This window comes from Tachypleus tridentatus, chromosome 7 (genome assembly GCF_004210375.1).
Source record: "Tachypleus tridentatus isolate NWPU-2018 chromosome 7, ASM421037v1, whole genome shotgun sequence".
NCBI lineage: Eukaryota > Metazoa > Arthropoda > Merostomata > Xiphosura > Limulidae > Tachypleus > Tachypleus tridentatus.
Window position 1 is genome coordinate 182387368 of NC_134831.1, and position 27704 is coordinate 182415071.

General features: G+C 33.3%; 1 protein-coding gene across 2 annotated transcripts; it reads left to right on the top strand.

Moving 5' to 3' along the window:
* On the top strand, positions 1–27601 carry Dip-B (Dipeptidase B). 2 transcript variants are annotated; one of them, XM_076516054.1, is made up of 15 exons: positions 1–142; positions 2348–2483; positions 4431–4496; positions 5453–5535; positions 6843–6954; positions 8598–8722; positions 10071–10249; positions 12116–12201; positions 12703–12807; positions 13399–13474; positions 15211–15329; positions 15453–15536; positions 17545–17652; positions 19709–19840; positions 27139–27601. In XM_076516054.1, coding segments are annotated over exons 1-15 (1548 nt in total). In that variant the 5' UTR covers positions 1–140; the 3' UTR covers positions 27274–27601. The 2 variants fall into 2 exon arrangements, with proteins under 2 accessions (XP_076372169.1, XP_076372168.1); XM_076516053.1 differs by having other exon boundaries at positions 10–523.
* The last annotated feature ends 103 nt before the right edge of the window (positions 27602–27704 follow it).

The following is a 27704-nucleotide window of genomic DNA, read 5'->3' on the forward strand; positions in this document are numbered from 1 at the left end:
TGTATAAATATTTATTTTTTTATTTTTTGAAGCAAAGCCATATTGGACTGTCTGCCGTGTGTACTGTGAAGATTCGAGTCCTTGATTTTAGCTTCGTTTGCCCGTAGAACAACAATTTATGAAAGAACTTGAATTTCAAAATGTAGGCATATAAGCTTTATATATAATTGCTCAAAATTAATATAAATATCAAATATAATGTTAATTTCCTGATATAACAGAATTAACATTGCAAATTTCTTATGGTACGTCATTTTCATGAGAGAGAAAAGAAACCCGTTGAAACATGTTCTTGGATTATCAGGTTATTGCTATGTAATAAATTCCAACAACAACTGCTTGTTCGGTGTAAACATCTTTTGTTTTTTATCTTCTTGAACCAAACTATGCAGTAGAATGCGGGTTTATAAACTTGGAACGTTCAAAGTCAAGTCAAGGTGATAGATAACAGGATATTGTCGTTCGACTGTTTGTGCGAGTTGTCGCATTGTAATTGAGTCATGGCATCGACAGTTGGTGAAGTGTAAGTCATAAAGAGTGTAATAACTTAGCAATAATTTCTTAACTCTTGTTTCATATGGATATGTAGACTTCCGTTTGGGTGCATAATGTTGATATATCAATTTAAACTACGTTTTATTAACACTATTAATATTACTGTTTTTAATATCCACCACTCGTAGTATTTGGATGTTAACGAGTTTGACATTCAACAAAACTGATAAGTAAAAATAAAGTTACAATTTAAGAAAACGACCAAGACTGGATATGAACTTTGTGTATTAGATATATACTATGGTTGACATAATGTTACATATTCTTCTTTGTTTTTAATCTTGCGTTCTCAGACATTACATTAATATACTTCGCATCATAACAGTTGTTTTGCACAAATACTTAAAATAGTTTGTTATGATCTATTTTCCCCTTCTGAGGCTAATTTACTGGTATCGGTCGGCATGTGGTTGACACATTATTCGATGCTCTTTTCCGATGACTTATTTAAATTATTGAAACATTTTCATTGACCCACTGTGTACAATTTTGTTAAGGAGGTCAAGTAGTTTTAATGAACAAATGAGTTGCAATGTTTTTGTTGTTAAAAATTAAACTCCAGCTTAGATATCTACAGAACGGATGTGCTGGTACTTGTATCAATATCTTTTAGTATGTTTATTGTTATAGTCATGAAGTTAAACACTCAACTGTTGATAAACTGTATATTGCAAAGTTTGGTATTGTTTTCTACTATTGTTAACATCAGTTTGGTTTGGAATTCTGGATATGTGATAAGCACAAGTGGAAACATGCAGGGATATATGATTTAATGCTGTTTAAAAGTTAAAATATATGTATATTTAGACTGTATTGATACTTATGTCAGTTTCATCATTATTTCAATACTAGAATTAACTGTATTGCTTACCAGTTGTTTGCTGGACATTAACTGAGATGCAAGACATCAGATAAGAAGATAAAATATTATTTATAATGAACTGAGAGTGTAAGAAAAATGGCTTAAAAGGAAAAGAGGCATGCATTGGGTTTATTTTGAGAGAGAAAAAAAAGTGATACATTAATGTGATATTTGGAAGGTAGACATAAGGAACTATGGAAACCAGAAAACCTTTCAAAACACCTTAGACTAAAGCACCCAAATACTTAGACAAGACATTTACAAATATTGTTGTTCAGAAGTTAAGTTTAGCATTTAAGAGATTTAATGATAGGAAATGAGAATGTGTGTTTTTTTTAGATTACATAGGTTATTCAGTTTTGTTTTTTAACATTTTTATGATGTGACAAACATATGTTTCTTTGTGTTTATATTGATCCTCTCTCTGTTTTTACTATCAAATCCAAAGCAACACTGTTGGTATTGCCTGTAAATACTATCGGCCACTTAGATGGACCACATTAAGCTATTAAAATAATATTTAAAAATTCGGAGCATAGAAATAAATGGTAATTTATTACTTTCATTATTGTTTGTTCAGTAATTATGTTTTGACTCTGAACTGTCTTTAATTTTTTACTTAATTAAAACTGCACAGCACTGATTAACTAAAACCATCAAGTGCTATCTTGAAAGAAAATTGAAGTATGAGCAATAGGATTATTCTGATTGGTTGAAATAGTATTAGAAAAATTAAGTTTTTGTAATTATGTTGTTGTTTTTTTTAATGTAAAATTATGATTGCTGCACCTGTGGCTAAGTTTTTGGGTTCTTTTAATCTTTAGCATAGTCAATTGTAAATGTTTAGTATTGCAATTCTCTACAGACATCATTGTTTATAAATTTACAATTCGTTAGTTGTTTTTTTTAAATAACTATTATTGTTATTAGGGTTCCTGTGGAGTTATGTAAGGATGAATGTGAAGGAAATTATGATGCAGTGGTGATTGTAGCAACAGGAGTTAGTGAGAATGACCTTGGAGGGTGTGTCTCAAAGTTTCGCCCTTATTTAACTGCATATAAAGAGGTAACTTGAATTTTGCTTTTAAATTAGATCAAAAATTGAATGATTCTGGATGGCGAAATGTCTGTAGGTCTCTTGGTCTATTTTTTACTAGCTTTTATGTTGCAGGTTAATACACATGATTTCAGGTTAGGGGATAATGTTATAATGTATATGAACCCAAAGAATCTTCTCTCCAGTAAAAGTCTAAACATATTGTTTTCAACTTTTTTTTTTTCTTCTGTGGAATAGATGAATTATTCAAATCTGGCTGAGTAGTGAACCAAGTAAATCTCTTAACTGACAAAGTATAACCTATGTAGGAGATGTAACAATAATAATAATGGAAAAGCACTTGCATGTTTTATTTTTATTCACTAATGGAAATTTTTAGAGGAATTGGTGAATTTTTGTTAATTGTTTAGTTTCTATATCAGTGGAAATGCTATGTTGTTTTTTTTCAGTAGATCACAGTTGAGTTGCTACTATTCATATTTAATGAATTGAAAACTTTTTTTATGATTTATCATTTGTGAAATACTGATAAGGGATTGTTCCATATTGAACATTTGCGAAGCTTACAACCCATGTAGTAATATTCTGAAGTACAGGGTGTTTGGAAAGTCACTGTGCACTTATATATTTAATAATAGACATGTTTCAGTATAGAATACAGGAGGTAAATATGAATGACAATTATAAACAATGTTGAAAGTGACCCCTGTTGGCATCAATACAGGTTGGATCCTTCTTATTTTGTTTCTAAACAATGCTATCAGTTGCTGGCTTGAAATAGACTGAATGAATGCTGTTATCGCTGTTTTCAAAACTGCACAGTGACTTTCCAAACACCCTGTATATTGTTTAGCTCCTGAGATATGATTTTGGTCTTATTTCTAATTCCAATTAAAAAAAGGGAGTAAGTAGAGATGAATAAATCTGGAAAACAATAAAAAAAACAAAGGAACCATTAAGAGATGAAAAGCTTGATTTATTGTTTGGGTTATTTGAAGTCTTTAATTCGTTGGTCAGTGCACCTGCAGTATAGTCTTGGTTCAGTTGTTCCCAACTGCCAGTCTATGGATGTTTTCCTTGGTTCGAAGGAAAATTCAAATAATATATGGTAGTTTAAATAATTGAAACAAGATGTCATCCTAGTAATGCATGTGGTAGTTTAAATGGGGACCACTTTATGACACTGATGTCAAACTAAGAGAAGGGTCTGGAAGGAAAATTCAAATAATATATGGTAATTTAAATAATTGAAACAAGATGTCATCCTAGTAATGTATGTGGTGGTTTAAATGGGGACCACTTTATGACACTGATGTCAAACTAAAAGAAGGGTCTCGTTTGGGGAAAAAAAGAACCTGGAAGTTTTTGAATAGATAAAGCTATACAAATTGTGTAAGCTTAGCTTAACTTATGAGACATATGCTTGTGGTATAATAAGTAGCTGGGTCAAATCCTGTTTGAAGGAGATGAAAATGCATTATTACTAGCAATGTATTATTCTTTTCTAAATAGAGATTTTTAAAATTTTAACAAATTTCATTAAATGTTTTTGTTTATACAACCACATGTATGAACATTTAAGTTATGTCTTCTTTATTTCTCTTGGTTTTACACTAAACAGTGTTTTTCCAGAGCTTTTGTAAGTCTGCAAAGCAAAAAAGGTTGAGTACAAATGATATTTGAAAAGTGATTATTTGTCTGGAACTGTTTTTGCTTTGAATTTGAGATGCACATAAAATGGAATTCAATGGTAAATCACCTGATTGTTGAAAGCTACTGTCCTTTTTCACTACTATATTTACTTTTTACAAAGTAAATCACTTCTTCATTCAAGAATTCTCCTTTTCAAGAAAGTAATATGGATGATTATGTAGTGTTCTTAAAGTACAGTGTTTGTAAGTTATTTCTGTAACTCCATTTACAGTGAATATTACAAAGTTGGTTCTTTCCTTGTAGGTTGATGATGTGGAAGGGGAAGTAGCTGTAATTGCTTTACCTGAAAACATGCCAACGAAACGCCTGGTAAATATTTCACATATTTCTTGTGTACAGATTTTAGTGGGTGGATTAGACTAATCTTGTTGGTAGGTCCTATAGCATCTGAAGTGTATGAAATAAATGCTGAATGTAATAGGATTTTGTTTTTCTTACTCCAATATATGTTTTCCACACATTTTTCTATTTCAAATTGTAGATTTTGGAAGTATGAGGTGCATGTATTCCTGTAGGACTGTGTGTTTGGTTGTGTGTAATATGGCAACCAGCACTACTACTTGCTGGATTCTAGACTAACAGTTTAGTTGCTGATATTGAATTATCTTTCTGGCATTTAAGTAACATTTTTTATAATTGAGAATATTCCATGAAATAGGTGAATAGTATTTTGTGGATCTTGCTAAGCAAAAGAAGTTTTATGTTTTCTTTAATAAAATTTGTTTAAAAGTTTGTGACAGAAGTAGCTATGAAAAATTCTAGTCTTTGATAAATAACATATAAGAATAAAATGTTGATGTTTAGAAACAGTATTATGTAACTATGCTGTTTAAAATATCTTTTACAAGGTTTAAAAACAAGGTCAATGTGTAAAATGCATAGCAAATTATTGTAAGAATATCTTTGGACATTGTCTCGCAGTGTTCAAAAGAAGTAATATATTGAGTTGATTTTTGAAGGTTAGAAACTGATTAAGAAAAGAAACTGTAAATGTTCTGTTAAAGTTTTGTTTTTATCTTATCTGTATTTCTTGTAGACTTTTCTGCTGGACTTTAACAACTTAAGTACTCTAGTTGTTTATTGTCTTGAGTGTTTTAACAGTAGTGTTGTACTGGTTATGCACATGACATCAGATAAATCATTTTTTTGTTAGAGTAAAGTCTAATGCATTCTTTTTATAGTATGGTGTGTTATCTGAAAACTGGGTCTAAACTTACATTATAACATTTAACATTGTGGCAAAGAATGTATTATCTTTTATTTAGGTTTACACTCCCACTGGACCACTCGATAGAGATTATGATGATATTCGTAGATTTGGAGAAGCTGCTCACGCAGGAATAAAGCGGTAACAAAATTACTGGTTCCTCAAGTCTTCAACTGTAATTTATTACATGTTTCATATAACTCAAGCTTGATAAAACAAACACACTGAATAAACTTGTTTAAAATTGTAACTTTTTTGTTCCACTGTAAACATTATGGAATATTCTGTTTTTGTTTTGCAAGCATGAATAACTTCTGATATATATATATATATATATATATATATATATATATATATATATATATATAAAAAAGCATGACAAACTTTCATAGTTAGAAGTTGCTAGTACTACAAAAGTAATGTGTATTCATATGAATACCAAAAAAAAGAAAAAAATCTATTTACAGAAACTATTGTGATACTCAACCAGACATTAACATTGAAAAAATTAACTGTATTACGAACAACAAATCCAAACCTGTGATGAGAAACATTCTAATTAACAAACCAGGTCTTAATTTAAAAAAACAACAAAAATGTTCCATAAGATAAATTAGATCACCAGGGCATAATTTGTGATGTTAGATATGAGATGTTTCTTGGGTTTTAGAGATAACTGTAGGAGTAGGACCAAAATTTCAGTGGGAAATCCCCATTTACAATTTTACCTTTTGTTTCCTAAGTCTCATATGTTAAACAAATAAGAATAAGTAAGGAGAGTGAGATGTGGTTTCCCAAGCCCACAGTCTTGCATCCACACTGCCCTTCATTGCCCACAGATGGTTGTGGAAAAATGACTGGTCTTCAAAGAAATGTGAAGTGAAAGAAAAATGGATATAAGGTTCTGCCACTGGAGCAAAGTAAGCAAGGCAACCTTACCTTCTGACATTGGTATTCAAACACCTGTTACACTTTGGTGTTAATAAGTTAATTAGTAGTATAGTTAAGGTTGTACTTAATAGGATTTTAGTACAACAATATGAAGGGTAAACAGAGTAAATTAGGTAAAGTGCACTAGAATGTTGGGTGTTGAACTGGGGTAGTTGCTAAAACATAAGATAGGCAGATGTTTAGCATTGAGGTTTTACTTTCAGCTGTATAGCTCATTTCGAAGATGTGCATTATCTGTAACATGGAGTCGCAGATGCTTGTGTGTGCTTAACAGACAAATCTTTGGTCTCCCTCTTCTCTAAGTAATTACTAAAGTGTATAAAACATTTGTCTATATATTAAAAATATATGGCCCTTTTTTATGTAATTAAGACTAAACTATGTTAACTTATTGTGAACGTATTCTGTTTTAAGCATAGTTTGTTATTTAATGCACTGTTCCTTATTATTTGAAACAAATAATTTGATTGCATGGTAACTCAGATTTTATTTTTCAGAGCATTGAAAGCTGGATCAAAGCGCCCTCTGTTAGCTCTTTCAACACAAACTGGAGGAATGCAGTTTTATGATCTTGTCACAATTTTGGGTGCACTGGAGGCTCTTTACGTGGTAAGTGATTTCTTACAAATATTTTATCACTCCATTGTAAACACTTACTGACTTTGTGAGCTGAAAATTGTATTATAGACTTATAAATGTAATGTTCTTGAATGAGAAATACATAATAAAAATGATTTATGAGAGGTTGAAAGATTTGGTTGATTAAGAGTTTATATGACTGTGTTTATCATACACAGTGTATAAAACTTGTCACACAATGTGTGACACTTGGAATGCAGAATTTTGTGTATGTGTGTCTATATGTGCTTGTTTGCTACTTCAAAAAGAAACAAATGTTTGTATGAATGATAACATGAGCACAAAGCATGGGATGCCCACTGTAAACTAGCTTCAAATTATACAGAATTAGATAGTGTTTATGGTTTGTGAATTCACATGGTGTTAGTTTTAAGTATTGCTATAAGTAAGTATGTACAAGCCTTATATGTATAACAATATTTAATACAAATAAATGTTGTTAGTTAATGATAACTTGTATGGTTAAAGTTTAAATAATACAAAATAGAACTGTGACTTATAAAAGTCACAAACAGGACTTTAAACAGTACAAAAGTTAAATAAAAAGTACTTGTAACTGAATAACCAATTTGAAGAATAATTACAATACAAAACTAAAGGTCTCCTGCCAGATCAAAAGTAAGTTTACTGAATTACAACCCTAGAAGCAAGGGCTCAACTTCCCTTGGTGGGCTTAGCAGATAGCCCAATCATATACAAAACTAATGTTCCAATAGTAGGGTGGGTTTATAATTTGTAAGCAACTAAAACTTGAGTCAGAAATGACTGCAGTAAAAACATGTATAATGTGTGGATGTAGAAAAACAAAAGAAAAGTTAGAGAATTCTCTCCTGCTCTTTCATTTTTGTCATTGTTTAACTGATCTTCTTGAAAGATCATATTTGAAATCTCAAAAAACTGCTTCTGATAACATAAACAGTCATACATTGGCTTCTTTGTTTGTCTGACTTTGTTATTAATTTTGTGTCAGTTGATTATTATAACATATGCTTCCTGAGTGTAAATTAGCTTTGAGATTGATGTGATCTAACTTGTACCAACTTATAATATATGTGGGTTGTAAATACATGTGTTTTAAATATTCCTATAAGAAGTATATGCACAAGCCCAGTGTGTATAATGGTATTTGATAAGAATACATGTTGGTTGAAGTTTGGACAATAATAAAAAAAAAAAGAACTTATAAAAGTGGCACTCATGTATATAATATACTCTAATGAAATAGATCAGTTTTCTAAAACCTGTCTTCCTTTATCTTTGCGTTAGTTTGGTGTTATATGAAAATATTGTTCTCAAATACCAGCAAGGATTGGTTTTTTTTAAGATATATTAATGTCCTGTATTTTTACCAATTTGGATTTCAGATGAGTAATAAATATAAATATCATTATTTTGAACGATTTTGTTTTCTTTTTTTCTGTTAAGTAGCAGTAACTACAGAAATATGAAACCAGTACAAAATGCAGTTTCTTGATGTAGCTACAAGAATGAAACATAATGGGGAAAAATATTTTTTTTTTGAAATCATTAATTTTTTAGCATATTATCGTAACTATGGATTACATCTAATCCTGCATCATTAGCTTACATGTTTTTTATTTGAATTCTAATAGCCCCTAGAAATAAGAGAAGCAAAACCAGACAAAAGCAAAAAAGCTGAGCATTTAGGAGTGTGCAATTTTCACCCAGAGCACATTTCACAAGCTCTGAATCTTGCTACAGCTATTGAAAGTGGGAGGTAAGATTTAATTTATTCACATAAGTGCTTACTTTCAATAATTTTTTATTGCACAGTACACACAAAATCTAATAATTATGGATTCAGGGTAAGTAGCTACCATACGGGATCACCTACAAAAGTTGTAATATTTTAAAAACAAGATCCAAAACTTGAGCGTTTGACTATTCAACTATTTGGAAGTGCTAGAGTTTTGGGTCTTGTTTTAGAAATAATTATGGGTTGTTAATACACATGGTGTTGAATGTATAAAGATATTTGATAAATATAAATGTTGGTAGTTAATAGTAAAATTACTTTGTCAAAGTTTAAAGTTGAACAAGTGTTTTAGAACTAGTGTAATCATTCTTGTGTATTGTGGAAAACCTGTTTATTTTAATTGTAAAAATGAAATAAAAAATACTGACTACAATTAACAATTATCCTAAACCCCCACAGCATGTTTTTAAAAGTAAGTGAAGGGTTCTGTCATGCTATTTAAATTTGACCTTGTATATTTTCTATTGAATTGTTGATGATACTGCATCAAGAAACAATTTCAAATTGGAGACAAAATTGTATTATGACTTTCATCTAATGTAATATTGTGTAAAAGCTATCAACATTAACCTTTTAAACCCATAATTCCTTGCACATTTTCCTAATAATTATCACTGGACTTTTCTAAAATCTTCAATTTTCATATCCTTGTTTTTCAATTCAGCATCAAGGGTAGTCACTTGAATCATTGGATAAATACCCTCAAACCTCTTCTTCCTATGGGTTTAAATAAGTTAAAAATACCTTTGTGAAAACTTAGCAAGTATAAATTGAAAATGTTTGAATCAATATAGATATTTTGTATTTGTTGTAGAAAGGGTAACAATATTAATATTTTACCAATCTTTTCAGTAAGGGAATTAATAAGCCCTTAATGATCTTTAAGACACTTACAAGTAAATTTACTCAATATATTATTGAAAGTTCAAATTTTATAATATTGTATGAAATTGTTACATTTTCAGTTGTTCAGTTGACATAAAACTCTGCCAGGCAAGAGGAGTGTATCATAAATATTTGAGAAATTATTAGGGCATTTAAAAGACACTGTAATTCTAGACTTGGAGTTTGTGTAGTTAGAAATCCATTAAAGTGGTGACCTCTACCATGTTCAAAATTACAGGAAATTTTTGTGAATTGAGTTTATGAATAAGAGAGTTCAGAATCTACAAACGTTTTGAACAAACAATTTTTCTTGGTTATTTGAAGTATTTGTTTTTTTATTTTAAAAAATGTGTGTGTGTGTTTGTGAATAATATACACATTAATTTAATTCAAAGAAAGAAAACATCTTTATATTAATTTTTAGGACAGTTGCTAGAGATATTGGTGGATCTGATCCTGAGAGGATGTCGGCTCCCAATGTTGAAATGTATGTGAAGCAGGTATTTGCCGATGCTTCGTGTATAAAAGTTGACGTAATATCTGATGAAAAAGTCATTGAGAAGGAATATCCACTACTAGCTGCAGTAAATCGGGCTGCTAGAGGTAAGTTGTTTTAAACCTTACAAGCTATGTTTTATTAAACTTATAAAGTTGGTTTCTACAGATGTGAATTTTTTTTAATAGTATAAGCTATTGGGGTAGAAAATTGAAATCTCTATAAGTGCTGTTAAATATCTGGGGGGTTTCTTTTACAAGTTTGATGGCTTAATACATGTCTTGCCAATGACCTTGCTGTAATTACAGGTGTGATATTAACATTACATAGTCTCAATAGATGTTTAGCTTTGCAGATTTCAATGTCAAGAAGAGGTAACTAAGCTAAAGGGTTGAAATGGATATTGGGTCACAGACAATAGAATGAGAAAAGTTTGAGACATGTTTTTTACAGGTAAAACCAAGCTGTAAGTGTTCAGCAACCATCTATGATGGGTTGTTAAATGAAGGAAAGAAGAAAGTCTTTGTTGGATCTACAGTGAAGTATGATAAAGGACTGTTGCTATTTGAGGCTGCATCTCAGCCAATTGTATCTGTGACTTACAAATCTGATGGTACCCTAACTGCTGATAAGTGCAGGCACTTTTCTTACCTATCATGACATTTCTTTGGGCAAATTATTCATTAGGCATGAATTAACCTTCCACTATGTCAGTCATCCTAAGCACATAGCAAAGATAATACTTTAACGAAAAAGAAAATTATAAAGCACTAGCAACCATGGTTTTGCCTGGATAAAGTCCAAATATGAACATTTTAAATGTTGTATGGATTTGTGTAAAATATGAAAAGGTTAAGTGGGATAATTTGAAAAATATTCTGTAATCATACTTTGATAAGTTGTATGGTAGCATTAGAAGTACGTTTCTGTGTAAACAAACAACTCGCACACAAAATATTAATACACTGTTAAACATTTTTGCTTTCCTTTGTCTGTTTGGTGACAGTTTGTATTACTGTTAATAAATTCACTGCAAATATTCATTGCTTGTGACTGATCTGTTGTGTTTCATTAATTACTCTATTAGTTATAATGAATCGTTTACCCTTCTTGATATTAGAACTTTCACAAAATGAACAGAATGTATGCACAAATAGTAAATGCCAAGCCCAGATTTCTGTGAATGATAGGACTGAACTTAATTTCTATTCAACAACATAATCTCAACAGAAGTTAGGATTAACAGCCAGAAAGAGAAATCTAATTTGGTAAGTTATTGCCAAATCTCCTTATTGAAACACTTTCAACAACAACAACTTTCAGTAATTACTATTGACAAGATGTAAGTCGCAACTTGTATTTAAGTGATATCCAATTGATGATGTCTGGTTTATTAATCTTCATTTCTTTTTCGTTTGTTTTTTCTGTTGGTTGACAACCCCCTGGTGGGCTATTGGTAAATGACTGATTTTCAGTGCATAAATCTGGCATTTGATTTTCCCATGATGCACATAAGTACAGATATCCCATTGTGTATTTTTCCACATAAACAATAAAATATTACATGGTTAAATTACAGCTCATCATGTAATGGTTATTGGCCAAGCATCAGATCAAGTTATATGCATTGTAATAAACTGACTGTCATATGATCGTAGTTATTGTAACAAAGACCTTGACACCAGTTAGTGTAATTGATCTTGTTTCACTGGAAGAATACACTTACAGTAGTGTAGGTTAGATGTCATTGTGTATAAATGACTTTAGACAAATCAATTATACATTGGAAGTAAAGTACATAAAGTGCAGAGCATATGATGAACAAAAACAAGGTTTTCCATAAGAACCAAAGTTGTTTTTACGTGTGAGTGGATACAATATGATGAATAATTGTAAAAGATCTATAGACAGTATCCTTGAAACTTTAGTGTATTTTTATTCTAAGTAACTTTGGAAATTTGGACTCATTATAGGCATCAAACGACATTGTGCTAGAGTTATCTTTCTGGAATATGTCCCAGAAGGTCCAGTGGAAACAACTGTTGTGTTAGTGGGAAAGGTAAAATTTAAGTAACTAGATACTAAGAAAACATATGTTAGTTTTATTACTTTGTTATTACACTTATTATTTACTTTAGAAATCTGTATGAGTACATATATAATAATATATAATATATACATATTGTTGCCGTCTGAAAACCATTAATTATTTTTAATGGGTGTCAGTGCGATGTTTTTGCATTTCAGTTTACATAAAATGTACAGTAGTCAAGATGTATTTTTGTCACCTTTGCCTCTCATTTATTTTAATAGTTTTTTTTGTGTTTTTATTGCAATATTTTATATAAGTATTTGAGAAACTTGCTAAACTGGTGAACTGTTCTGTGGTGTTGGATACTATTGTTCTAAATATTTAGATCAAAGAAAATTTCTTTGCTCTTGCTTTTGAGAAAAGGAAATTGTAACCAGATTAAAACAATGATCACATGTCAAAATTAAGATGAAAATAAATTTTGTAACTTTTTAGTTGGTTTTTCCATACAAACATTCCTGTTTCTAGGGTGTTACCTATGACACTGGTGGAACTGATATTAAAGCTGGAGGGGTCATGGCTGGAATGCATCGTGACAAATGTGGAGCTGCTGCAGTTGCTGGATTTTTCCAAGTAAAGATTTGAAAATGAATACAGTTTCTTCCCAGCACTAAACCATAGAAATGTTGTGATTTAGGCTGTTAAGAGTTTCGTAAGGAAGGTGAAATGTAAGCCATGTGGGATTTAAACCAATAATTCAGACAGATGAGGTTCACATCTCCTCTCCAGTCTTGGTCTTGGCTATCAATTTTTCAGAACATTTTTAAGAATCTTACTTTAGGTCTTGTATTTGTAATATACTTAAATATTCTAAGTTCCAAGGTTTCGTGAGAAACATGGTTTAGTAAGACGTTTCTAGTTTGAAAAGCAGTATTTAATAATTCCTAGATATTTATTTGCAAGTTTTTGAAAGAAGGCTTAATCTTTTAACCTTGAGGAAAAGACTAGGTGTTCCTGGAAGAAAAATTTGATTATATTTATAGACAACTTGCCTATGTATATAAACCTTATTTTGAAAATACAGGTTATCAGAATGAAGGCTCAATATTTTAAAGTCAAAATGCTGATTTTTAAAGTTTCAAACATAAAAAAAATAGAAGAAAACAAATATGTTGTTGGTAGAAAATCATTGAAAGATAACAAATAATATATGGTGTTTCAAAGGTTCTTGCACAGCTGAAACCAAAAGGCATAAAAGTTATTGGTGGAATGTCCATGGTTCGTAACAGTGTTGGTCCAGGTAAGTGTGTGTGTGTAATGGTTTGTTTAATGTGTACATTAAATACTGTTACCACACTTTCCTCTATGAAAACAGGGGGAAATCTTTAACTAAAATTCTTAAGTTTGATAGTTTTCTAAATAAACATTAAATGAGCATGTTAAGGTTTGGTGGGTCTTGGGTAATTTTTATAAGTGTGTATGGGATTTTATTGAACATGTAATTTGAGTTTTGTTGGAAGTTGTATGTAATCATGTTTATTCATTATCAGTGAAGGGAAGCTGTTGAAGGACTTGCTAGAAGTATCGTCCATTTGTTGTCCATTTAAGAATTTTTTTTCACAAATGCAAGTTTTCTCTTCTCCTCTCTTTAATTTCAATTATAAAAACTTATACCCATAACACAAGTTTTAAAGCCCATGTAATGGAGGAACTGGGTAAAATTCTATTACATAAAAACTGCAGTTTTTGAAATTTGGCTTCTGATGACAACTATGAGGAAAATTATCTTTCAAATAATAAGTTGTTATTGAAACATCAAAAATAAAGATTTAACAGATATCCAAAACATAAGTTTTTACACAAATCAAACTGTTCCAGCTAGTATGTTTTTGTAGATATAAGAGCACAGTTGTTAGATTGTAGCTTAAAATACAATAAAATGGTTTTATAATATTAGAGCATCGTTTGATTGAATGCTCAAAATAAATTCACCTAACTTCCAAGTCGTTTTATGTTCATCTATTTTAAAAACAAGAGTAAGTGCTTCAGTAGACACTTAAAAATATATAACAGATCAAGTACAAGTTTTAACCAGCTGTATTTTGTCCTTTGTGTTTCACAGCAATTTTAACCTTCCTTTTACTCTAACTTTCTTCTTTGTTTTTAATATTTGACTTTGTACAAAAAGTCACCTTCACACGTTTTCAAATACTGCAAATCAAATAAACACTACATAACCATAGAAAACACCCAAATACTAAAGAAACAAATGTAAACAAATGCAAAATTAAAGAAGCCTTACTTGTACAACAACTCAAACCCAAAATAAACCAATACAAAGGAACACCTTTATACCTATATTAAAAATAATATAATAAATAATAATAATAAAATAAGTAACATAAAATTATATAATCAAACATCTAAGCATGCTCTCTACATTCCGACACTCAATTACACAACCCCCTTCAAACATGTGGTCAGCTATCGGTCAGTAACCCTTTCTTTCAGTGATGTTGAGAAAACCCACTTGTAGTTAAAAATATATATGTAAAAATGGCTCGTTTTGGTTGAGAAAATATTTTAAATATAGGAACGAACAACGTTTCAACCTTCTTTGGTTATCATCAGGTTCATAATGACCGAAGAAGGTCAAAACGTTGTTCACTCCTCTACGTAAAATATTTACTCAACCCAAACGAGCCATTCTTACTTACCTATCTTTCTTTCTTTGTGAACTTGACGATGACCGAAGAATGTTGAAACATTGTTCACTCCTCTATTAGTGCTTTCTCTCTCCATACCAGCTGTTTTTAAACATATAATTTTCTCTACAAGTGGGTTTTTTTGTCATCACAGATTATTGATTCTGTCTATGTTTGTATATTGATTCCTTGGACTTTGAATAAACTAATTATTTTCAAAATTAAATAGTTTGTTTTAGAGTTTATTAACTTGTATACAAATAGTTTGTTTTATTGTTTGTTTCGTCCATGCAGTTAAATGTTGAATTATGTGGAAATTGTGTTTTGTTAGATTCCTACGTGGCAGACGAAATTATAACTTCTCGAGCTGGTGTGCGTGTCAGAGTAGGAAACACTGATGCTGAGGGGAGGATGGCAATGGCCGATGTTCTGTGCCATCTCAAAGAGAAGGTTAGTCTTAGTTGACAAAATAGACTTTTAAAAAAGGAAATTTTCACTTTTCCTCTAAGTTTCTTCTTAAAATCTAAATGTAGTTAAAATGTAAGTTGTACTGTTTTTTCTTCCATTTTCCAGGCAGAAAATGAACCTGATCCACATTTCTTTACCATTGCTACTCTAACTGGACATGCCTGTTTATCAGTTGGAGATGGATATTCAGTACGTATTTCAATTATTATTAAAAAAAAAAAGGGTAAATTCATGTTGTTTTTTTTGTTCTATCACTATGTTTAATAGTGAACCGAATGTTTCTTTGGTCACTATTACATGTGGTTAAAGTGATAACCTTAGTTTAAACAAGTAATGTTTGTGTGACATGTTTTCTAGGTGTAGTAGGCTGCAGGTACCAGCAACTTTGGTGTAACAAATATTAACACTCTCACTTTCTTTCTTTGTTGTTGTTCGGTACGTTACATAATTATGGAAGAATGAGTTACAAATATATTATGTGTCTTTATCTCTGATTTATTTGTACAATAGTTATTCTGAGTTTGTGTGTTTTTGAATGTGTGCAGATTTCACAAAATACAAGATCAAGAAAGCTATTCAGGTAACTTGAAATAAGGAACTTTTTGGCTTGTTATCCTGTAAGTAGTAAAATATGTTTTACTGTTCTTGGAGAACGCTGCTTAACCTGATTTTATCCAAGGTTATCCAGAGGAATGTCTTCAATGGTAATGTAGTTGATTATCTAGAGACTACAGCTTTGCCTGTGTGTAATTAAAATGACATGTCACATAAATATGAGGTTTCTTTGAATCTATAAAAAAACCAAAATTGTATTTGGCAGTTCGGAAGACAATATTAATCTGAGAATATCCAATAGAAGCAATGGTTCAAAGTTTGTCAGTAAATTGTAAGTACACACACTGTGTCTCTTTTAATAATTATTGTTCTTTTCTTTCACACTTGTGTCCAATCTTAATATTTTGGACAACATCAACTCTGTTAAGCAAGATTGAGTACTATTTCATGATGGATATTGTGATCATGTCTCCAGTTACTAAGCGGACCTATTTAGTATAGCTCTGCAGTTGAGTTATTTTGTTCATCTGACATATATTAAGTGAACAGAATGAATAGGTTAGTGATCTATGTAAAGTTTACAGCTGTTCATGTTCACTCTGTACCTTGTAGTTCACATTCCAATAGATATGATATCAACATTTAATGATTTTAGGTTAGTGTTATTATTTTTGCTGATCATGATGTCAATTGCTTGTTCATTTAATAGGAATTGTCGTTTATGTTTATGCATCAGTAAATAGTTCCTAGAAATAGTCTTTTTATTCGGTCAAGTTAATTAAGGCTACTGTATACAACCTAGTATCTGTTAGGAGAGCTATCATTCTAGAAGGAATTGTCCCCATTTAAATCTTGGGGGGGAAAAAAGTGGTGTTTCAATCCTGTTAGTTTCTATAATCTTGAATAACTCAGTTGAATCCCCTTTAACCTGTTCTCATATAATCACAATCTTTCCATCCCAGACATCACATTTAGTAGCCTTTCTCAGAATATTTTCAAACACTTCAAATGAGGCTGAATCAGAAATACAAACAATGAAGTTTATAGTATCTATAGACTCTTGTTCAATATTTCTGTACATTTAATTGGAAATCTAATTTGCCCTACCCCCAATAACCATGGATGGCTCAAGAAACTACTCAATCAGAACACCAAGAATTCTTTCATTCATGACACTGTTGAGATTATACCTATTGCAGTTATATTCATAATTCAAATCACAATAACCACATGCATTGATTATAATTTAAAACAGTTTGTCAGACTTGCCAAATAATGTAAATCCTTTTGTAAATCAGCAAATTTCTCAAAACCAGCAATACCAAAGACCTTAATGTCATTGGGAAGTTTAAATAATGTACGAGTCATTCTGGAGGATCCCACCCTCCTCATTTTAACTTAATCTCATTACAAACCCATGTTTTCTTTCCTCCAATCAATCTTACACATACAAACCCATAGATAATTATTTAAGTAGTAATGGATTCGGAGCTCCGTGTCACGTGAATGAATTGTTTTATTTCTTCCACACTTCAAATTAACTCTTAAACTCTTGTTATATTTCAGATGCATTATTTTGAAATTTTTGTTCATGTGCTATAGATATATCTATCTACAGATAATAAATTTCCTTTATTTCAAGATTGTATTGGAAAATGGACCAGCAAAACGAGCAGAGGTGGGGTCCAGTTTACAACAGGCAGGAAACCTTGTAGGAGATATGTTTGAAATATCTACAATTCGCAGAGAGGTTAGTATATTTATATGAATATAATAATACTGTTTATTTTCTGTGCACATAACTAATTTGCAGGATGTGGATGGATCTTTACCAAAATTGTTATGAAGGTTCATTAGGTCCATGTGGGTGTACATACAAATTTTCAGTTTTGCATTTTGCAGTTTTTATGGGCATCTTTTCATTTTTTACCACTACATCACCCACTGTTGATGGATTTTCACCAAAGTTTGTGTGAAGGTTTATTGGATATCCTCATGTTGAGACACTTGCAAAGTTGTGGTTTCACATTTTGTGTTTTGCAGTTTTTGTGGGTGTTTTTTCTTGAAATTACATGTAAGGGAAGCAACCTTTCATTAATAATGGATTTACATAACCTCTGTCCAGGAGATGGGTACTACAACCAGTTAATGGTAACAAAAACAAATATACACTTTTATTATTACTATTATTAAAACATTTTTATATAGTATAGGCTTTTGTCTTTTGTACCATTTTCAGTTATAAACTGTTTTGAAGTAAGATTTAAATCTGTATTGTAACAAAAAGATATTAGTGAGTAGAAAAATGAGCCATGTGTTTTTACTATCCCTAATCCATGTATCTCTGTAAAAGAATATTGCTTGAACCAAAAATGTATCTCAGGACAGCTGGTGTGGGAATTAACTTTCTCTAATAAAGCAGAGAATAACATATCATCCTTCTTAATTATCAAAAGTGTTAATACCCAAACTAGTCATCCCAAGATACATTTTTACTTCGAGTTTCTTGTCATCACAAATTGATTGAACCAGTCTATCCGTGAAACTGTGCTTGTGTATATCTGCACTCCTTACACCCACTTGGTACGTGCAATGTAACTGACTTCACCAAGGCTTAATGGTAAGTCCAAAGATTTATAATTTTAAAAACCAGATTTCAATGCTCGTCATGCATACACCAGAGATGGCCCATTTTGTAGCTTCAAACATAACAACAAATAGATTCACTGATGATGTTTTCCTTGGGGTGCACTGTATTTGTACTTTTGTTGAACTTTTTAAATATAAAATTCACAAAATTATGAAGTGTAAATCATTTGTAATAGAGAAGAAGAAAATCAACCTTACTGTACTTAATATGAGGTAGAATTGTCTGATTGTTACAAAATGGTTAAAAAAATTGGCTTAACCAATTTTAATAAAATTTGGTATAGAAATTTTCTCGCAGACCACCCCAATTTCCTCAAAAGATTTTAAATAGATAAGTAATTGGACAAATAGCTTGGCAAATATTTTAGGTTTCCCATCTTAAGCCTATGAATAAGAATTTATTCCTGTGCAAGAAGGGATATGTTTCAGAATCTCTAAACCTAAAGTCAAACAAAAGTTACTTTTTAATGCAGTATGTATCTTTTCAGCAGTTGAACACTACATCCATAGCAAAACTTGTTACTGCTATTTCCAGGTAGACTGAAAGCTTGTGTTCACTTGTGTGATTTTTAGATTTATCAAATGCAAACAAGATATTAGCCTGAAATATCAGAAGAACTTAAGCTGAATTACCACTGATACTGTACACACCTATATGATTGTCTAGTTGCCTGTTCCCCAGAAAGTGACAGTTTGAACTATGACCTTTTGACCTATATACAAAAAAATGTCAAAGCACGAATTTTATGATCGCCACAAATGTGTCATTGTTATTGTGTTCCATATTGGTAAAATAAAGGATTGGTATTACACTTACCTTTCTTATTGGTTGTTTTAGGTTAGTGAAATAGTTTTATTTCTGATACACGTGTTTGTCCAAGTAATTTCTTAATATTTTTAATATTTATAGTTTTAATATCAGCTTACTGTTCAATCATTCAAAGTCATTTAATATATTTTTTAAAAGTTCTTTAACAAAATTGTGTTTCTCTCTCTGAAAACAGTTAAATAATAAACAAAAACTTGGTTCTCATTTGAAAACTTAATTTCAGCTTCAAGTTATCAAGCAAATAATCTGATAAGTCTAATTGATGTACATGTTTTGATTTGAGCTTAGTTCACAATGGTTGTTGTAATTTGTTCCTTGCGTATTCCAGGATTACGAGTTCCACAAAGGCAAGTCTGAGTACGAGGATGTGCTTCAGTGCAACAATCTTCCCTCCTCTCGAACGCCGCGTGGACATCAGACTCCATCAGCTTTCCTGATTATGTCATCAGGTCTAGATAAAGTGAGTAGCTCCTGTGGCTCACCTGTAAGTCTGAGGACTTAACACAAAAATTTTCAGATCTAAAATTAGTGAGCAGCCCTGTGGGGTTTACCTGCTCATCTGAGGACTTAACACTAACTTAATTTGTAAAGCTTTGTGCATAATAACAAATACAAAACAATGAGGTAAGATAATTTTAAGTAGTGTGTGTCTCAGATTTAAAAAAATTAAAAATTTGGTTTTTGTTGAAAAACTAAAAATTAAAGATTCACGTTCAAATTTCCTTCAGTGTGGATTCCTGTATGTGGTGAGCAGACCTCCCAGGGAAGGTTCTGTTCTTTCAATTTACCTCTTCTGGGATCTAAACATCCACCCACATGTTTGCCATGTGTGGCAACCTGTGAAGGGGAGAAGAGAATCTTGGTGGTTGAGGGGTCCAACCCTAACACATCACTTTGGCCTTGAATTCCTGTAGACAGGTGGCTTTGGGATGGCCCCCTTAGGTTCAGTTGGCTGGTCCACTTGGGCTAGGGTCAACCAAGTACCAGTGTTGGATGTTCTCAACAGGTATTGTGTACATTGTATCTGATTTTGGTGTTTGGGTATAGTGCTCACAAAACCCTGGCGTTGCTGCAGTGTCCTTGTTTCACATTATAGTGCATCCCCTTGTTGGGCTCCATGGTGGATGGGGTCAGTGGGCACCGAAATTTCCCTTTTTTTATTATGAATCCTCCAAATAAAAACTTAAATAAAATAGTGAAAAAACAGTCCATAGGTAAACGACCATGTCTTGAAGATTTTTCAACATCTGTATCACCTGCTGTACCTCATTTTCTAATCCTACGTTCTCTTTAGGGCAAATGTCTCCTTTTTTCATTCAGAATGGATTGGAGGGACTTGCTGGCTCTCCAAAGTCAGTAAATAAGCTTTGATCTGGTAACATGTTGGTGGAAACATCCACATCTCAACACTAAACTACTCTTGCATTCAAAGGCAATTGGGGATACACCTGTTGAGGTTAGACCTCATGCTACTTTGAATTCATCACGAGGAGTTATTGTTGAGAGGGATTTGAAGAACATTCTGAGTCGGAGATTCTTGCTGGTCTCTCCACTGAAGGAGTTTCTGCAATGAGGTGTATCTCTGTTCGCAAAGATGGAGGTTATCTTAATTGCAGGGTATGGCGTACATTCTAAACCCTTTCAGATTTTCCAGTGTCAGAGGTTCGGTCACTCAAAGATGCCATGTCGTGGTGACAAGGACCATGATGCCTATAAGTGTGAAACGGACCCTCATTGCATCAATCGCAATGGTTCTTACCCATCCTACTTTCGTTCTTGCCTTAAATAGTCGGAACAAAATGAGGTGTAGTGTTTGAAAATGATTCATAACATTATTTATACTGAGGCTTGAAAGTTGCTGTCTACCACTTCATTTCAGATGTGTATGGTGCTGCAATTCGTTTCACTACTACAGTGGGAGTGCAGACAAATCTGTGTGCCTCCAAAATAATCGTTCTCAAAACAATGAAAAGTCTTTTGACCTCTATGGTTGAAAAAGTTGATGAATCAACTTCAACACCCATCTATGCCCCCTACATACATTCGAACAAACCCCAAGATCCACATCTTTTGGTTCTGGGTACAGGCATTTCCTTGGATACATCTTCTTCTCCCACCCCAAGATGCAAAACAATCATTCATTCGCTTCCTCACTAACTGGAATTCCCTTCCAACAACAAAGACCTGTCCAATCGACCCAGGGCAGGATCCATGGAGGTTGACAGACCTCCTCTGAATAAGGACAGTAAGGAAAAATACATGGTCGCAAACAGAAGGATTCTTCACCCAATTCGCCTGCACGTAAATAAAAATGGCCACCTTGATGGAATGTTGAGGTTTACATTCTAATCTGGATGACATCAAAACACTGATTGCTTCCTACCATCCTGTATGTCTTTCCTTACAGAAAACATTTCTGAAACCTACCGATACAGTCACCTTTCGGCAATTTTCTCTGTACAGAAATGACAGGCTGTGTGATGGACTAGTGCATGGAGGGGTGGCACTGTTGGTTGATCAGCATATGCCCACTCTGTCTTTCTCACTTGACACGCCTGCCTTAGCCATCCATGTTTCCTTGGGTCATACCATCACTGTTTGTTCTCTCTACCTATTGCCTGGAGAGGCACATAATCAGTCAGACCTTGATGCTCTCATTGAACAGTTACCATCTCCCTTTTTTATCCTGGGGACTTTAATGGACATCATCCCCTCTGGGGAAGTGCTGACATTGATAAGAGGGGTCGCTCTGTAGAGTGTATGCTCTCTGATCACAACCTTTCTCTTTTTAATACTGGATCTTTTACTTATTTTCATGCACCTCTTCAGTCCTTTGCTGCTATTGATCTCTCAATTTGCTCCCCTTCATTATTATCCCAGTTTTCATGGAGGGTTGACAGTAATCCACGAGGCAGTTATCATTTTCCTATAATTTTAGAGAGATTGGTCATGGTTGATGCCACCTGACCCACCTGTCTAGGTAGAAGCTAGATTAAGCAAACTGGCCCTCTTTCACTGCCCTCACAGAACTTGATCCTGCCATCATTTGTTAGGCAGCAGTAACTGACAGTATTATATAAGCAGCTGCTCAATGTATTCCTAAAACCTCAACACGTTTTCCACTATATCCTTGTCCATGGTGGAATCTTGCCTACCACATGGCATAGAAGGCTTAAAAACAGGCTTCGGATACTTTCTGTAGATACCCAATGCTCTATAACTGCATCGCTTTCCAGCAGGCCCGTGCACACGCTCTGTGGGTAAGACGTCAAAGCCAGAAGGAATCTTGGATTAAGTTCACAACCAGCACATCTTCTACCACCAATTCCAAAGTCATATAGGACAAGAATCGAAAGGTAAGTGAGCAATATAATTCTGTCCCCCTCTCAATCTTGCTCTCTAACAGCCAGGAAGTAGCTGATACCTTGAGCATCGCCAATACTCTAGGTGAAAGCTTTTGCAGGGTATCTAGCTCTTTTGCTTCTTCCTCGACCTTCTTAGCCATCAAGACTCGGGCAGAGCAATCACCTCTTTCTTTTCAAGCTGATTGTCTCTATGGCAAAAATCGTCCCTTCACACTGGTGGAACTCAAACTGGCCTTTCATCAGTCTGGCAGTACATCTGTTGAACCTGACGATGTACAATATGAAATGGTGTGCCATCTATCTCTTGCTCCTGATTGTTTTTAACCAGATCTGGCAGAAGAATGTTTTTCCTGATGCCAGGCTATTATCCTACTTTTCTCTAAGCCTGGGAAAGATTCCTTCAAACTACCATCCAGTTGCTTTGACGAGCTGTCTCTGTAAGACCTTAGAGAGGATGGTTAATGCTCATCTTATTTGGTTCCTCGAATCAAACAACCTCCTCTCACCCACCCAGTGTGGGTTTCAATGACAGCGTTCCACCATGGACCACCCGATTCGACTTGAAACATCAACCAGAGAAGCCTTTCTCAAACAACAACATCTTGTATCAATATTCTTTGATATGATACAACCTGGAAGTATGGAATTTTGCGAGACCTCCGTATATATGGGTTACATGGCTATTTGCCCAATTTTATTAAAAAATTTTTTATGGACAGGAAATTCCAAGTTCATGTGGTTCGACACTTTCCCGTTCTTTCGTACAGGAACTTGGAGTTCTTTAAGGCTGTATTTTGAGTGTTGCACTTTTCAGTATAAAGATTAATGCCATCACTGAACAATTCACTCTTACTGTTGCAAACGGGCTCTATGTCGACGACTTTCACATCTCATGTCAGTCATCGAACATGAGGTACATTGAGAGGCAGCTACAGACTGCCCTCAATCGTTTCCTTAAGTGGACCTAGAGCAAACGGCTTTAACTTCTCCCTCTATAAAACAGTTTGCATGCACTTTTGACACCAATGGGGTATTCACCCTGATCCTGAACTCCGTATCAGTGAAATTGTGCTGTGGTCCCTGAGACAAAGTTCTTTGGGCTTATCTTTGACCATAAGCTGACCTTTATACCACACATCAAGCAGCTAATGGTCAAATGTACAAAAGCACTGAACATCCTCTTTGCTCTCTCTTCCACCACTTGGGGAGTGGATCAATGTTGTATATTAAAAATATATCGTATTCTTATTCGATCGAAACTCGACTATGGATCACTTGTCTATGGCTCTGCTATGACCTTGGCCTTAAAGATGCTGGACCCCATTCATCATCAAAGGGCTTTCCACACTTCCCCAGTTCAGAGCTTATACATAGTCTCATGAACCTTCTTTGCATCCCTGCCATTTGCAACTGTCTTTACTATATGCTTCAAAACTTTGTTCTTTACCAGAACAGACGATCTGCCATCGCTCCTTTTGGCCTTTGTATCCTGGTGCACTAGGATGAATTGGGTCTGTCCTTGGATAGCATTGCTGTATCCACTGGTCAACCCATCCAACCATGGCTTCTTACAGTCCCCAAATGTGACCTCTCACCTCAGAACATATTTACACTGAGCACTTATTTTTAAAATCTACATAGATCTGAAAAATATTTCCATTTAATTTAATGTCCAAACTGATTAGTTCCTGTCTCTATTTAAAACTACATTGCAACTTAAAACAGATTAAAATCACTGCTTACCAACAGTACAGCATACACCTGGAAAGGCTTTAAAATTCACTTGGTAAAATCCATGAAAACTAGTTTTCACATATAAACTTCTACCATACATGTCTCAAAAATGTTTGCTAACATGTTACAGTACCTTGTTTCTCTTCTTCTGACAATGGTGTTTCATGATTGGTGTTTGTTTCTTCCAAGTTCTCACTGCCTCTATCACTTGGCATAGAATTTTGCAGTATAGTATTTTTCTCATCCTTTTCAGTATCTCCTTTATCATCAATAGATTCTTTTTCCACTGCTCTATTTGACTTTTCTATATTATCAGCAGTTTCAAGTAACACAGATGTCTTCCTTAAAGGAGCATTATCTTCTGCAGATGTAAGCTTTTGTTTATCATTATGTGAACTATATTTTTCATATTCTTCTGATAATGATGCAGTTTCACCTTTCTCAGTCTTGAAGTTAACTAACTGATGGTATTCATGACTAGATACATACTGTGGTGTGATTGGACTAGATTGAGCATCAATGCTTTCCTTATTATTAATGTGTGAATTTTCATAACTCTGAACTTTCTCTACCTTCTTGTGCAATTCCCTAGAATCTGTTGGAACAGTTTGTTCACTTTCTTGTTTTTCAGGTGCAGAAATACTATTTCTATCTGAGAAAAGCAGACACTCCACATTGGAAATACTGTCTGTTATTTGCTAAACATCTTTTGAATCATTCTTCCACTCCTATTTATGCAGATGGTTCGAAATCAGGTGACTGTGTGGACTCTGCCATGGTTTGTTGTGGTTCAGTGCAGAATCCCCTCTACAGCTTCTGTGTTCACTGCTGAACTGTATGCCATTTCTCTTACCCTGGATCACATAGAAACTAAGCAGTACTCCAACTGCACTATTTATACTGACTCACTTAGTTCTCTATTGGCCCTGGAATTGCTTCACATTAGTTTGCACCCTGTTCTAGCCACTATTCAAAACCAACTGGCCCATTTCTCTCTAACATCTACTTCTATCCAGTTTTTCTGGATACTGGGCCATGTTGGTATTTGCGGGAACAAGCTCGCCTACACCTCAGCTAAATCTATCTGCTCTGGCACTATCACTGCTGTCCCTGTTCTATACGTGGACTATGGTCCTATGTTCAAGGATCAGCTCTGTGCCAGTTGGCAGTCGACTTGGAGTGAGCAACAAGGAAAACAAGCTCTTCCAAATAAAATCCTGTATTGGACTTTGGCTGTCTTGCTTCCGTAATGATCAGAAAAAGGAAGTTGTTCTGACTAGACTATGCATTGGTCACGGTTTTTTTAACTCATGATTTTCTTTTATCTGGATCTGATGCACCAGTGTGTAGTCTGTGTAACATTCAGATCACAATAAGGCACATTTTACTTTCTTTACAACAGCACCATTTTAAACATGTTCTGTCCCAAGGTTTGTCCATAATGTTAGACAGTGTTATTGGTGATGGTAACACTGCCCACCTTGTTTTTAGTTTTTTAAAGGCCATTAATCTTTTTAATGCCATTTAAGTTTTTAATCTATATGTTAGACAATTTTTAATGTGATTCCCTTGAAAGAATCACAGTCCATCTAGTTCAATTTGAAATTAGAAAATGGATGTAACATGAAATAACTCAGAACCAGGACTGGAAAGGCCAACTTCAGGTGACTAATTCTGCTGTTTTAACTACTCATTATTCACCCTGGCGAGTTATTATTAAAATTTTGCTACACGTCTTTTAAAACTTTTATTACTTTACTTTTTGAAAATGGCCGTAACATCAAATAACTCAGAACCAGGACTGGAAAGGCCAACTTCAGATGACCGACGGTGGTTTTTGTACTTGCCTGTTCGTCATCCTGGTGAGTTTTTGCTACAGAAAGCCCTTTACAACTTGTATTACTGTAGTTTTTCTCTTTACGTTATAGACTGGATGTAAACATTGGTTTTATGCTATTTATGTTTGTTTCTCTTAAACTTTGTGTTTTTCCTTAATTTTCTTTTGTGAATTGTACTACATTTACTTTAATGTTATCTTTTTACCAGATATTTGGTGCACATAGCCTAGCTGCTTTGTGCCATGAAACACTAACTCAACCAACCAAATCATGTTCAAATTACTAAGCAATAAATCAGTTGAGTTAGTTGTTTGAGTTTGAGCTTTGTTCACAGTTGTAAATTAAGTAACTTTGGGCAGATTATAGAAAATACTTGTGGCTTGTAGTGCTAAATATGTTTACAGTTTGTTTCATGGGAACATATTTCAATTTTTACATAGTTTGCCAAGAAGACTTACCTATTATGATACTTGTATAGTTGTGATGTAGTTGCTTGGAAGAGAAATCCAGTTGAAAACGAATAAAATGCATCAGAGAGAGAGAATGTTTTAATGACAGTGGCATTAATGTGTTTACTGTATGAACTTTTAGCTGGCTGTATCACTTGTTGTGACAATAAGACAATGAACCTGTTTTTATTGATCAATAAAGTAATCGGATGCTAAACTTGTTTTTCTTTGTTGTCGTGTGACCTTTTAGTTTAAATTGTTTGTAACTGGCTAGTAACACAATGTTTTCTTGGAGTTGTTTTTTTTCCTAATAAACCTGTGAATAATTTTCTGGTGTTTCTAATAATGATTTTATTGATTTGTCTTTTGAAGCATGGCATCAATGCTGAGAAACCTTTAAAATACTGTCATATTGATATTGCTGCTTCCTCTGGACCGTTTCCTGGTATTCCTAGTGGAGCACCAGTTGCTGCATTCACATCAAAGTTCATTCTTGCTCGGATCTAAACAAAGGAGCCACAATTCTCTTGTACGTTGTTGTTGAGTAGAGTATTTTTCGTTTTTTTTTTAAATTACTGGTGTTTATATATATATATATATGTTGGTAAGAAACAATTTAAACACTGAATTTAGGAATGGTAAGATATCTGAGCATGTCATAATCCCTATTTCTTTTGGAAAAGGTTTAGAATTGTCTTCCATGACAAATGGTTCATCCATAAGGAAGAAAGTTGTGTCCAAACATATTTTGTATTCTCATTACCACAAGTTATATGGTTATTATATTTCAAGGAATTTTTGGAAATAAAGTTGTTTCTTTAAGAATTCAAGAAAATGATACATTTTTTTTTTATGCCACTAAACTTCTGTGCATAACAATACATGTGTCCATGAAACAATAGGTCAGGAGTTCCTACACTAGAAACGACAATAAATTG

Coding starts and splice junctions, on each gene's coding strand:
- Dip-B (XM_076516053.1), top strand. CDS start 501: ATGGCATCGACAGTTGGTGAAGT. Junction 2,484..4,430: donor ATTTAACTGCATATAAAGAG/GTAACTTGAATT, acceptor CTTTCCTTGTAG/GTTGATGATGTGGAAGGGGA. Junction 15,537..17,544: donor CAGTTGGAGATGGATATTCA/GTACGTATTTCA, acceptor CTTTATTTCAAG/ATTGTATTGGAAAATGGACC.